The sequence below is a fragment of the Fundulus heteroclitus genome, chromosome 5 (genome assembly GCF_011125445.2).
Source record: "Fundulus heteroclitus isolate FHET01 chromosome 5, MU-UCD_Fhet_4.1, whole genome shotgun sequence".
In the NCBI taxonomy this organism is placed as follows: domain Eukaryota; kingdom Metazoa; phylum Chordata; class Actinopteri; order Cyprinodontiformes; family Fundulidae; genus Fundulus; species Fundulus heteroclitus.
The window spans coordinates 15,435,029-15,450,154 of NC_046365.1; the positions used below are offsets into that span (position 1 = coordinate 15,435,029).

At 36.0% G+C, this 15,126-nt stretch overlaps 1 protein-coding gene across 3 annotated transcripts in view; it reads left to right on the forward strand.

The window, feature by feature from the left end:
- ctnna2 (catenin (cadherin-associated protein), alpha 2) overlaps positions 1-14,592 on the forward strand; it is a 378,523-nt gene extending 363,931 nt beyond the window's left edge. For all 3 annotated transcript variants that reach the window (XM_036136991.1, XM_036136992.1, XM_036136993.1), the window contains 2 exons: positions 9,729-9,863; positions 13,485-14,592. In XM_036136991.1, coding sequence (XP_035992884.1) covers positions 9,729-9,863; positions 13,485-13,772 — 423 coding nt within the window. In that variant the 3' untranslated portion in view covers positions 13,773-14,592. The remainder of the gene's footprint in view (positions 1-9,728; positions 9,864-13,484) is intronic.
- Positions 14,593-15,126: the final 534 nt, after the last annotated feature.

A 15,126-nucleotide genomic window follows, 5' to 3' on the forward strand; every position in this document is an offset into this window, starting at 1 on the left:
TGGAGAAAAGTGGTACTTCAGAGGAAGAGCTGCACGGAGCATAAATGTTGCAGACATTGTGCACACATGTCTGCGCGGAACCTACATGTGTCAAACATAATGCAACCTTAAGTGAAGTGTGCTGTACCTGGGGGGTTAACACGGAGGGGAGCGAGTATTTATGACAGGGTTATTTTCCAAAAGTCCTGTGGAAGAAGCGGCACTCGAAAATTACTTAGAGGAGCTTAATGCAGTTTTCACACATTTTCTTGTCTCGCTATGTATATTGGCATATCAAAACACATTTGATGTGGGTCAAATTATTTCTGTGGTACATAAAGTCCTTTCATGTCATTAAAATATGTGTGACGCTTTTGATGTACTTGTGTTTTGCATAGTGCATGTGAATTGGGATAAATGGTGTAGAACTTGAGGTTATATTGTGCCAAGACAGATTACGTAAATTGGCGGGGAGATTGCCATCTAATTTAATTTCATTTTCAATTGTTTGGCTGTCTGTATTGACAATTGGACATTCACCAAAGTCTATGAGTACCTCCAAGTGCTCAAATAAATATTTGATTTATTAAAAATTAAGTAGGTCAGATTCCTCTCAGTTGGAGACACTTAATATTGAGCATACCAAGAACAATTATACTTCATTGGTCCACACAGAATCACTTATTAGAATTAATTAACAATATTTTGCATTGAGATTTGATTAGCACTTTTAAACATTTTGTAACTATAGGATTGATATGCGTTGTACAATGCCCAGGCAGCAGTTTAAAAAAAGCTGTGGCAATTTTGGTTAACTGATGATCAAATATGCTATATATGCTACAGTAGAAAGATAATGAGTAGATGTATTTACCTAAAGCTTCCAATGAAGATGAAAGGCATGGCAGTTACACAGTACTGAGATTGGGGGTATTGATATGACCAGTCTCACTCTGTTATGTCAAATAGTTTTATTTCAGCATATCATTTTTTCTTTAGCTTTTAGTCTGAGCTTTGAGTGCATTTAAAAAAATAGAAGTTTCAGGTAAAGGAAATATTTATTTGGCCAAAATGATTAAACCTAAACATCAAGGTATTCCATCATTTGTCACACTGAATGCAGAAAACCCCAAGCAAAGCTGTCGTGGCTGGCTGACACCAGCGAAACCTAGCATGACGTGATGTGCTGTGTAATTAACTGATCCTTTAGTGACAATTAAAAGCACAGTGTTACAGGTACTACTGCTGGTCGTTAGTGGGTTCAGAACAAGTTTAGCAATGAGCATTGGTTCTGCTGAGTCAAAATCTCTAAACTCAGAAATATGAGATTATCAGAACACTGAGAGTTTTTGTGCTTTGTTTTGCTCATGCCATGAAGTTGACGGTGTTTGAGGTTTAGACTTTTCCACAATTTTCTTTAAAGTGTTGGCATATCTTATCGTTTTTTCACTTACCCGGTGAGGCGGGAAGGCGAGCCCCGAGCGGGCTCTTGCTGGGCTGCACAGTGGTGCAGTGGGTAGCGCTGTTGCCTTGCAACAAGAAGGTCCTGGGTTCGAGTACACCCCTGGGTCTTTCTGCATGGAGTTTGCATGTTCTCCCTGTGCATGCGTGGGTTCTCTCCGGGTACTCCGGCTTCCTCCCACAGACCAAAAACATGACTGTTAGGTTAATTGGCTTCTCCAAATTGTCCTTAGGTGTGAATGGTTGTTTGTCTCTGTGTTGCCCTGCGACAGACTGGCGACCTGTCCAGGGTGTACCCCGCCTCTTGCCCAGTGAACGCTGGAGATAGGCACCAGCTCCCCCTGTGACCCCATGAGGGATAAAGGTTTGGAAAATGGATGGATGGAATGGATGGGTGTTGGCATATGTCAGCTTGTCACAGAGTATAGCCAAAAAACATTTTAAAAGCAGTATAGGGAGGTATCCAAGACCCAGAGAGTAATTTTAATTTCTGATTCCTTTCAGAGTAACATCGCATATGACGAAATACAACAAACGAAAAACAAACAACTATTTTTCATGTCATTATGTTATGAACTTAAATTCAGCAGTTACTCTTGTGGGAATGCAGTATACTGCATAAAGTAGTTTGGTCAGTGTGTTTTATTGAGGGAAATAATGCAGTGATCCCTCCCAACACTGGCCATACCTGGCTACTGTTATTGGAGTTTTTAGCCCATACCTCCTCTCCAATCTTAGCCTAACCAAAGATCCTGCAAGTCAGGCTTGGCTAACCAATTTGGCCAACCCTAGCAACATTTCAACTGCATTTAGACATAAAACATTTTCTTGCCGATATAATTTTATTTTAAATTTTTTAACTACATTGTCATGTTATTTAGAAGGAAGACAATCTTCTTTCTTTTTTTTTTATTAATCTTTAAGCAACAGCACAATGTAGGCACAGGCTCAGATAACTGTTTAACATACAGATATAAAACACCGAAGCTAAGAGTGATAGTGACACAGATATAAAACACACAGATATAAAACACACAATTCTCAGGTTATATGTATATTGTATGTATCTAAGGATGATAACATTTAGTTATTATTCTTATTTTCATACATAAACAGACGGAAATTTAGAATAAACTTCCATTAAAATAACTTTAGTTTTCAAAATCACAGGATATTAACACTTTTTAAGAATTTTTCAGCATGGCAAAAGTAAAAGGTTAATATTAATTTGGTAATTATTCAGGCTATGATAGCCTGAATAATTACCAAATTAATATTAACCTTTTACTTAGCCTGGCTATCTGCTCAGGTAGCCATTCTACATTTGGCTGCTTAACAGAGAGGCTGATAGTATCTTCTGAACTCTACTTTAAAAACAATGTCACCTTAAAACGGTGAAGGATGCCACTCCTTTTGTTTTCACATTATAACTGTTGCCAAATACCAGTCTTTGAGAACTGTAATTTTAAACACCTGATTTGAACTGTTTGAATTGTATGATGGAAAATTTTAGCAGTTTTCAAACTTTAATCTTGTAAAACCTTGGTATATCAGGATAATAACTACCCTATGCCTGTTGGTGGCCATACTGTATTTTGTGTAATTTGCTGTAAAACGATAAGCTCCTATTTTTCTGGAAATTACCTTTTTACTCTGTCTCAGATTGATGGGCAGATATATCTTCCCACTTTATTGATTTGAACCTGCTGAGAATCAAATATTTTAGTTTATTTGATTAGCCACAACTGGGTACTTTTAATTATTATTCAGTTTGTGAACATATTTTAGTTGTTCACAAACTGCTTCCGCTATGCATTTTCTGGTCCTAAAAATAAAGTAAAGGGTTATTGTTCATCTGAGGTTACTGTTGCCTAATGTTAAGACCTGCTAAGAGCCAGAGGCTTGTCTTTATACATTAAAACTTAAAATTGAAAGATGGCTTACTTTCTTTTACATAACTGTGTGACAGTTTTCCATTAGAGGGCTTGTATTTCTCTGAGTAACAGGCTGTGTCTGTCATTGTGGTGTCCAGATGCCATCCATCATTCTTTGTAAATTTCTCTCTTGTATTCTTCTTTCATTAGATGTGTATTGTATGAGATACAACCAACAAAAATCCATAAAGATAAGAAAAAGTGCATTATTTACTTTATAATGACTACAGCTTACAAAGTGAAAACTTTGTGAAAAAAAGTTGTTCCTCAGTATGAGTTGGAACACTAAACATTTTTGCCTTTCTCTTTATAGTATCTTATTAATTATTCACAATTAATTAATTTTCTTTACTTTAAATTGAACAAAAACAAAAGATAATCTCTCATTTTACAGAACAATAGCCACTGAAGCATTTAAGGTCTGGAAGAATTTTAAGAGGGTCGAATCAAGTCAGGCAGTAAAGTAAGGAGTGTTTTCTGATGAGTTGGTAATGAATTCTTTTTCTCTGTGTCAGGCAGGTAGGAAAATGGAGAGAGCTTCAATGAGCCCAGCAAATTAATAGACCATACAATTTATTTACATCAACAGGGTGATAACAGGGTGATAACAGCGGACTATTAGTGAGCCATACAGGGAGAAACAATTGTGTCATGTCTGCGTCAAAGTTGCCCGAGGCAGTGCTTTGACTGTTTGTGTGCACCGGGGCCAGAAGTATTGTTAGTAGTGATGCTGGCCAGGAGTGGCGACGCAGCAATAATGCCCAGCGAGAAGCATCTCCCCGAAGCCCACCAACCCCCATCCCACCTGTACTCCGGCTGCTGAATGAGTTGGCAGCTTGAGTTCAGTGTGCGCTTAGTGTCACTTAAGGTGGTGCCAGTGACAGCTTTTGGTCTTTTTTACAGGAGTTTACAAAGTGTTATTCTCATAGTACACCCTGCTTCAACCGGGTTTGACCCTCTTTTGCCTTTTAGAACCGGCTTAGGTTTTTGTTTTTTTTTGGCACAGATTTAACGATTAATTTGACATCATACATTTGGTTAAGAATTATTTACTTAACATAATCTTCTGGGCCCCACCTAGACAGACAGCAGTTGAATGACTACATGTGGCAAAACATGTTGTTACTGGTCAGATCAGGCAGGGGACCAGAGGAAATTATGGCGTGTGACATTGTTTTGGCAAACTTAATTAAACACAAAAGCAACACTAATGTTAGTGACCTCCAATTGCCTTAACTGACTGTCATTACTATCAGTATCAATAACAATTTTACTGTACTTGCTATCATCTGTTTCTATCATCTCTATCTTTAGTTTGCCAATTCTGCTCTGACACTAACAAGACATTTTCATCCTCAGATTTGGTGCCAACAATATATTTTTCTTGTTGTTTGGATCATCCTCTGTAAAATCAGATGAATTGCTGTCTGTGTAAATCCCAATAGATCAGTTGTTTCTATATTACTTAGGCCAGTCTATTTAGCAACCAAACATTCAAAGTTCCTTTAATCCCTTTCTTTCACATGCAGTTGCTCGATTTGCTATCGTTGTCAACAAACAATTGAGCAGCTGTACCTAATAAAATGGCTATTGAGTTGATATTTGTGGATGGAAGAAACAAACCTTTCACTGCACAATAGAAAAACAGTTTTACTCTGTATTTCTAGCCATCAAGGGAAAGCACTTTCAGTCAGTCAATACTATTTGTCTTAGCATGAAAGGCCTTTTGTCAGAGGGAGGGAAAGTATATGGGTGAAAAAGACTTCTGAAAGTCCTTGGGGAAGTATGCTTCTGTTACAGATATTTAACTTGCCACCCCCTCTACCTAAGCCCAGAAGTCAAGTAAATGAGTTATGCATTTCACGATGCAGGACTACTGAATGTCCCTGTTTGGACCGTTTAATTTTAATGCTTAAAAAAGTGTTTCTACAAAATGATGCTTGCACTGTTTAAGCAGCTGATGCAGTGTTCTTAACCGACTAAGAGCTTAGTGGGCCATGGCTGACTTCTGGAAGGCCTCCAGATGGAATTACAGGGGCAAACTGTGTTATAGTAGGACAGCCAATGAGGCTGTCTTTGTATCCCATGCTGGTCCATTTGCTGCACTATATGAGCTGTCATTTTGGTGCTGAAGTAGCACAAAGGCCAAAAGGACCAGAGGTCTCATTTATAAAACATTGCGTTGGATCTTTACTAAATGTTTGCGGATGGCCAAAAGCCAAAAATGGCGTATGCAAGAAAACAATCTGATTTATAAAACTATGCTCATGCTAGTATGAGAAATGTTATTGTTTTTACTGACTTGAGTTTTAATCAATCACTCACCAAAATAACTCAACTTTGACTTTTTGAGTCACCAAATCAGTTACCCATAATAGTTAGTGTCACACTATTTAATGTCCATTGGAAATTTAAAAACATAAATATCACATGATCTTCCACATATAAGGTTTTGCTTTAGAGATGGAAAAAATTGCTTTTTGCGCTGAAGTAAACAGTAGTAACGTATTTTTCAATCAAAAAATGTGTCATATAGAGGACTATACACATTTATTTAGAAATTTATTTCACACAATCCAAGACTAAAAACTGACAGTTAATCTGGTAAACCAATTTATTAAATTACACAACTGCATCCACAACTGGCTGAATAACATGGAACATAGCTGGTAGGATGAATCGAATACATTTTATCAAAAGACCGTATATGTTACATGACATGAATATTGTAATTGGGGGACCTTTCCGGGGACAGCTTTTGGCAGGGACAGGTCACCAAAAACAGGGACAGTCCCTGGAAATCAGGGAGCAGAATAGTTTTCACAAGCCTAGCAAGTCTGGTAATTGGCTAAACTAATAAAAAAAATGTGACTTATAGTCTGAAAAAATACAGTAATTAATACCCTGAATTTGGAATTTATCTCCACAATAAACAATAGAACAAGCTAAAAATGTATCCGCACAATGATTGTGATTAGTTCACACCTTCTTACAATGTATGTGTTAATCTCTGGTACATAGCTCTCTGGTGATAATCAGGGAGAGGAACGTGAAGGTAGAAAACTCTAATGAAATGTTGTGCAGACTTTTATAAATTTGAAAGGTCCTTGTGTATGGTTATTATGGCTGACTACCGCAAGCATGAATAAAACGGCAGTTTAGAATGTTTATGATAAAGTCGATCTAGTGTGATATGGAGTAAAATTTAATGTCTGAGAGGAACAATGATGCAGTGTGACTGCAATTGGTAGTGATAAGAAATACCTTTATTGTTCCACAATGGGGAAATTCACCAAACGTTTCCAAAACGAGCAAACAGATGAATGAGACTTTGCGTAAAGGACTGCACATTGTGAAGTTAATTTTTTTAAAGATCACAGCCTTTGCATGGAAAGTAACATGCAATATTTTGTCCCGTTTTGTACATACGCAAGCTCTATAAAATACTTCTAAAGGACTTCTAATTCCTTTAAAATGAAAAGGGCAAAAGAGTATGGAATAAGAAGGAAGAAAGTCTTTAGGCTTTCGAGGCTCTACACACACACACACACACATTATATATATATATATATATATATATATATATATATATATATATATGTGTGTGTGTGTGTGTGTATATATATATATATATATATATATATATATATATATATATATATATATATATATATATATAGCAAGTTAAAGGGTGCCAAGTTAAAGGGTGCCAAGTTAAATATCTGTAACAGCTAATTTGATACTAGCTTTAACGTTTAGCATAATATTACACAAACTAAAGAAACCATTACAGATTTCTCATGTTACAATAGAAAGTAATCCAATGGAGCAGTCTTCCAGGTGACATTAACCAATCAATTGTGATCAATATGTGTGTTTGCTCAGAATGCAGGTGTGTTCACATCTTCGTATATGCTGTTTTTCCAGTTTGTACTTTCAAGCTGAGCCTGCAGCTGAAACAGGAGAAATATATATTTTACTTGCTTTGTATTAGATTAACAAATACATAAAATAATCTGTCACTTGTATACTGTTTGGATATTAAAAATTAAAAGATAGAATGATACACTGTTTTAAATTCAGTTTGATGCTTCATAATACTTTTTAAAAACAGTTCTCAAACTCACCCTATGTCCGATGATTGTTGCACTTACATACAGAGTTACGTAGCTTCTTCATTTCGCTGTAGCAAAATGTGGCGATAGCTTCCGATATTTTATGTTCTCACTCCTCTGCCGCAAGTCCAAAGCTTCTTTGGTTAACACCAGCTGGAAACTAAGGAATGTTCTCTTAGGTTATGCAGAGAGTATTTCTTAAAGTGCTTATTGGCTGACACGCATAACAAAAGCGTGTGCAGACCCAAACAAAGGCGGTATACAACTGACCAGTTGTTTTCCCCTCCCCTACTTGCAAATGCTGGTCAACTAGGATTTAAAATGAAAACAGACCAAGGTTACACACAAAGTTTACTGTTTGAAAACCTGCGAAACTGTCATGTAAAACATTCACATGAGACAAATATAAATCAGTACATAGCTTTTGGTGAAGTGCCTGGAGAAAAGAAGTTGTACATTAGTAAATTTTATCCAAAAACATGTGAAGCCTGCTCTTTTTCCTCTCATTCTGCATTGAAATTGCGCAGAGTTCAGTCACCAACAACCCATATAGCGAACCAATTTTGCAGACAGCTTGAGTCATTAATCTTTTTTTGGGAAAATAATATGCTTTTTCAAATTATGCATGCGTTCTTTAATATGCAGAGATTTCAGTAACGATGTATTGAAGCCACTGACCTTTCCCCCAACCAATTTTGTGTCTTTGAGTGGATTGAGAGTGAAGATGCCGAATAATAATGAACCTTAACCATTCTAAATCTGCAATTGCCTTCTCACTGTAATGTTTCTTTTATTTTATATAATATGTCAAGGTAAACAACTGGTAATTCAGTGCCTTGCAAAAATGTTCATACCCCATAATCCCTTTTGCCTTTTGTCACCTTGCCACTACAAACTTCTTTGTTTTTATTAGGATTTGTTTGATAAACTGAAGGAAATGTTTTCAAGATATTCTACAAATAGAAACGTGAAACTGTCAAATACATTTTTTTTCCATCAGCCACTGTGCCGTTACCCCTCAACAACAGGTAGCTAAGGCTCATCTGTGTGTATTCTCAGTGAAAATACAGCTGTTCTGTGAAAGGCTTGTTGGCTTTTCAGAGAACATTATTGAAAAAAGAGTATTGGGAAGACCAAAAAACTAAGTCCAAAGTTTTGAACATCTGATCTGAGTGTTGCTATCAATGCAAAACTTACAAAGACATGACTTTCCATGTAAACTGACAGGCCATAAAAGGAGGCTTTAATCAGTAAAGCATCTACCGTGCATAGTAACTTTGGAGGCACTGCAGATCCACAGCTTATTGAAATAATTAGTTTATATGACAATTCATTGTCATGCATTCCTCATATCTGCTATTCACAGAGCAGTGGCAAGAAGAAAGCCAATATTCAAAGAAAACCATAAGCAGTTCTATTTGCAGTGTACTACAAGCCATATATGTCACAGAGCAAGCGTGCGACAATATGTGTTAGTCGGAAGAGAACTGAACTGTTTAGCTTATGTAAAAACACTATGGGCCTGATCTTCAAAAGGTTTGCATGTTATACAACATGCAAACTATTTAGCAAGTACAAAGCTGATGTTCGTACCACCAGCAAAGCAATTTGCGTGTATAGACTGAGCATAACAGTGGGTGCAATTTTTCTGTGTGCGCCTCCACGAAAATGCAGATCACATGTTGATGACCAAGCTGCGCAAATTTATGGAAGGGGGATATGCACATGTTAATACCATCCGCAGAGTGATTTATCAAAGCTGAAACTGATTGGAGGTGCAGTTTTTACATTTACTGTATATTAAGTATATTTGAAAGTCAGATGCAAACTCGGATGCAAAAATACCTGTGGTCCTTGTGGCCAGAAGGGAGCCACTGGTATAATGACTGACAGAAAAGAGAAAGTATGTCTGCATGTGAACTAGGGCTGTCATAAACAACTATTTTACTAATCAATTATTCTATAGCGACACAACATGGCACCTCAAAGTGGGTGCACCGACACCTATGTATTTATAAACTTCTGAGTTATGAGAACGCTTTAATTTTTTGATGTGACATTATTAGACCTTGCCAGAAAATGTATTTATAAAAGCAATACTTGATTTTTGTTAAATAAAAGTAATTACACACTGTCTCTTTAAGTCTGAATCATTCAATTTTGCTGTATAATAGTAAAATGTTAAAGCATTTTTATCTAACATTTTTAAACATACTTTTCCTTCCCTTTTACAATGTAGTGCCCTGACTCAGCCTGTAAGCAAGATCTGCTGGCCTACCTACAGAGAATCGCCCTGTACTGTCATCAGCTCAACATCTGTAGCAAGGTGAAGGCTGAGGTGCAGAATCTGGGCGGAGAACTCATTGTGTCTGGGGTAAGTGTGTCATTTAAAAACAGCACATGTTCTTCTCATTCATCTTTGATGTCCCAGACAGGTTTTTATTGCTAGGCCACAAGAGTTGATCCATGTAGGTCCTTCATTTATTGCACTAAAATGTACTATTCAAACATTGTTGTTTGAGGTCATGATGGAACTGAGTTGATGAGTTAAAGGACCATACAGAATAAAGCTAATGCAAAAACATGCTTTGTTCTTTTTTTTGACAGATATAACTCTCTTATTATCTAACAAAACAAGATCAGCATTTTGCAATTAAAGTTTTCATCAAATAAAAAAACATTTGCATTATTTTTCTAATATCTATTACTGATGCAATAAAAGTTATGCATTATAATCAGTTTATGGAATCTGACTTTTAAAGTTATCACTGTCAATGCTAGTTAATTAAATTAAGCCGATGATGGCTTTACACTACTAACTACACCTACATAAGGAAGATTGTTATTTTTTTTATATAGATATGTTTGTTAATTTTTTGTTTAATAAAAACAACAAAACAGAACACAGAACAGAACAAAGGCTTGGCAGTTTATTCCAAAGGAGACAAAAATAAAAATAAAATAGGGGGCGTACATACTTCCATCATTCTATAGTCCACATCTAAACATTTACGAATGCTCGAGACAGAATAGTAGACACGTGTCTATCAGTATAATCCAAGAAGGGCTTCCATATGCATCCAAAATGTCAGCCTTAGAGTGGACAAGGCATGTTAGGAAGTCGAGAGGGATGTGTTCCAAAATAAGCTTCTTCCACCCAAAAACAGTGGGAGATTTATTAGAGATCCATTGTAACAAAATATTCTTTTGAGCTCAAAAAGTTAAGACATTATACAACTTACTCTTGTTTTGATTTTGGATATGTTTATTTGGTAGACCAAGGAGACGAGACACTTGATCGAGATCAATGTTAGTTTTGATAATTTTACTAGTCTCAACCAGAATAGAGTTACAGTATGACTGGGTTTTGGGGCATAACCAAAGACAGTGTGTGAGGCTGCCTTCATGTATTTTGCATTTAGGGCACAGTGAGATTGTTCTTTTTAAATCTGGGGATTTGTTATCACCAGGATAAATCCAACACAAAATGTCGATTTAAAGGAAGGTACACATTGAATACCAACAATGTTAGTTTTGGTAATATATGAAAATCTATGCACGCTACAACTTGTTAAATGTTCCCTCATTATTTCATCTTTAGAACAAGTGTTAGTCTAGTTACATTTACTCAGTTACACTTATTTGAGAAACGTTTCGAATGCAAATATACTTTTAGGAGAAGTTTTACTTCATTGTTTCTTTTATTTTTAGTTGAGTAATATTATTAAAAAGTATCACTAGTCTTACTTTAGTAAATTCTCTGGCTACTCTACTCGCCGTGAGAAGCTTTGTTGAATAAAGAACAGACTTGTTTTAACCAAACATGCGTCATAGTCACACACCTATAGTTTATATTAAAGTGAGACTTTCTGTTTGTACTCAAACTCTGTTGATTAAATACAAAACATCTGTTAAGCTCATTGAGCCATTTACAGGTCAAGTGGAAATACTTTGCACTATTCTAACGTACTGTACATTAACTGGTGTAAATGTTGGTTTTTTGCTAACAAATTATTTAGAAAAGTGTTTCTTTGTAATTATGGATTTTTTGTATATTTTCTTATTTTAGTTTTTACTTCATTTGCATATAACTTTATAATTTTGTCTATCTAATTATGTCATTTATAATAATAATTCAGATGTCAGATTAGACACACAATACTTGAGTAGACTTCTTTCTGAGAGATTTCTTGTTTGGCTACTTTTAAGTTTTACTTGAGTAAAAATATGTTGAAATAGTGCTACTCTTAAGTACAAATTTCGGCTACTCGACCGCCTGAAAAATCTCTTAAATTCACTCTGGTCTTATTTCTTTCCACTGAGGCCTTCCTCTTTTCATAAACTCGTATGTGGTTTGCTTATTGCAACTCTCAACCATGTTTAAAGTCTACGGTGAGAGCTACAATGAATGGTTAACACTGAAGCTAACTGCTAACTTAACCAGATACATAAACACTAGAAGTGTGCATGTGCAGCCAGCAAGCAGAAACTAGCAAGGATTGTGCGCGCACACTGGCATTATGTGAGCACGTTAGAATGATTGGCATGTGGGACAACCAATAGATAAGTTGATACCCCGGAACTTGAGGGAAAGAGGGGGGTGAGAGTGGGATCAAAATTTCCTTTTTGGGATTGGTTAGAGGTTTTGCCACAGAGATCAATTTTTTTAACCTCCCTTTTCGGAATACATAATGTATTGACTACTTTTAGCATGGAAGGACCATTTATAACAATAAGTGTTGCTGAACATTAATTTTAACTGAGAAACAAAAGAAATGGTGTTTAAAAAGAAATAGATGTTGCAGAATGTGTATTTGTCTTTTCTATGACATCTTGACTTATTTGACTAAACAAAATACATTTTTATTTAGTAAAAAAACTGATTTAGTTAATAATTTGGAATAAAATGCTGTTGATAAGACTTCAAACAGGAGATTCCAGAAGTTGTTGGTTCAAATTCAGTACCCCAGTTTAATGTGTAGTTCAGCAGCTTGGATGATAGTTGGAGTTTTAAATTAATTCTTTACATTTTATTAGTTAAATTCTATTAGAAGCAAAACAATAATACCTCCCTACATTACCACTACTGTGATTTGATTACATATGTTTACTTCCAAATATAATTTTTATCAGCATGACCAATTGATGCCCTTTGAACTTTTTGTTGAAAGCAGAAACTCAAGTTTTACTTATTTTTCTCACCCAACGTCTGGTCTTCTGAGTGTGACCGGTTTCGATAAAAACGCTGCATTTTTTAACCAACTTGCATAAAGAAAGGTTTTTTACCATTCTTCTTTAATATCCTCTGATTTACAAAATTACTTTTACAAATTGTTCTTGTCTACATCTAAAGTAATCATCTGTTTTTTAATTTAGTAAAGAAGATAGGCAGGCTTAATCTAAACTACATAAACATTTATCATTGCATAAGGCTCAGTAGTGTGTATTTTCTACAGATGTGTGTCACAAGGCCATCGCTGCAGACAAATAAGTGTTTAAAAGAATAATTAAAAGGGCAATTTTATTTATTATTAATACTTTGTATTTCCCTGCATGGTTAGTTGATTCTTTATAATTTCTCTCCTCAATCATAGCTTTGCTTCACATTAGATATGCGAGTCCTGCTGAGATTTCAACCTTTTCATGGTGTCCAGCTGGAATCCAAACTCATTAAATTGAAACAGTTGACTCATCTCAGTGTGATGTAGGAGGAGGCCCTCTGGCCGCCGACCCTTAAATGTCAGCCAAACAAAACAGAAAGAGACAGAGGTAGACCCGACCCTTGTGTCTGCTCATTAAGAAATACTAAAATAAGTTGTCATATAGCGAGAACCATATTTATATCCTGCTTAATTGCTAGAAGCAGCATAGACCCCAAAGGTGCTTCACATAGCTTATACATCCTAATGTTGATGCCGAAGAAAGTAATTGCTCTTTTTCCTTGTTTTACACCAACTGACTTTTTGACATTTTTTTTCCCTTTACCCCCTTGCAGTTGGATAGCGCCACTTCTCTGATCCAGGCAGCCAAGAACCTCATGAATGCTGTGGTGCTTACTGTAAAGGCATCCTATGTAGCTTCCACCAAATACCAGAAGGTTTATGGCACAGCTGCAGTTAACTCACCAGTGGTTTCCTGGCGTATGAAGGCTCCGGAGAAGAAGCCTTTGGTAAAACGAGAGAAACCAGAGGAATGCCAGACACGTGTGCGACGAGGCTCCCAGAAGAAACACATCTCTCCCGTCCAAGCCCTCAGTGAATTTAAGGCCATGGACTCCTTCTAATAGTAAAAAACAAACAACAAAACAAGATGGAATAAGTCAGTTAAAAAGTCCCTTTTTACGTTGTGTTAATCTACTTCTGTTTGCTGTGTGTGTGCTTGGTGATGCCGCGGGAGGACTGCAGTACATAGTAAACTGCCTTTACCGTGGCTCAGCTAACACTGTGGTCTTCATGGCTCACAGAACACCAACACACCCAATAGTATTTATTGATCTTAATGTAGCTTAATGTGAGAGCCAAAATGTGACAAACAACTTCTGAAACACCGGGACTTAATATTTATCAAAAGAGGAAAAGAGGCAAATAAAAAAAAAAGTGTCAGTCGATATTCTTGCTATATCATTAATGTGCTACAGACTGGCTGCTTGTGAACACACTTAAACTGAATGGAAACAGTGAATAAGTAGAGAAATCTTTCTATAAAGAAGAGTGTTCTCTACTGAATTGGTGGTTTGACCCCTCTAGATTTTTATTTTTTTCTTCCGATTTGAATGTTAACCTGTAGTGCTAGGAATATCTTTTGTTTAAAATCCTGGGAAGTATCAGGATTCGAGTAGTTTCCTTCCTCATAATGATTACTATGACAATAATCCACATAGTTGTTTCTTTTTTCTACCAAAGCACATTTATGATATACTGTATTCCCCCTTTAAATCCATTTTATTTATAGACCCCATCACTAACTATGATGAGCTTGTTTGGAAGTTGTGTAGTGTATCATCTAGACAGAGAGGATTGATTAGTTGTGGTTTGCTCTGAGAATAGAAACCCTGCATACAGTAACTTTATATTCACCCTTCTCTAATAAATTCCTCAACTTGACCCTTCAAGTTCCCTGTGTTCTTTCCACAGATAACTCGAGTTGGTAGTATACATTCTCAAATAAATGGAATCTCTAAATCTTTATATGTTGTATTTGTACACTGAATTCATGAAGGGGTTTGCATTGAATGTATTCAGACACATGCATGTGAGTAAGTTGCACATTTGTTGCATAAGGCTGCAGTTCTACAAACAGAACAAATTCCAAAGCATTCAAAAAATAGAGATAAACATTTTTATTTATGTGTTAATTAACAGTGAGCCCTGGGTCGTGAACTTCCAATGTGTACCCTTCATTATTTGGCTGGAGAAATTATGTCAGTATTATTTTTCTAAATCCATGGGTGGTCCTGCAGTTTGTAAAAGACAATGGATTATTCTCTTCCACTATTATTTCTACAAACTTTCAGCAGCTTTATCCAACAGGCATGTTTAATACTTCATTTAAATGTGGAAAATTAACATATATATTTTGTTTGTTGTTTTTTCTTGGAAGCAAATCTGACTCTGTGTTATGTTCAAAATTAGAAAGAC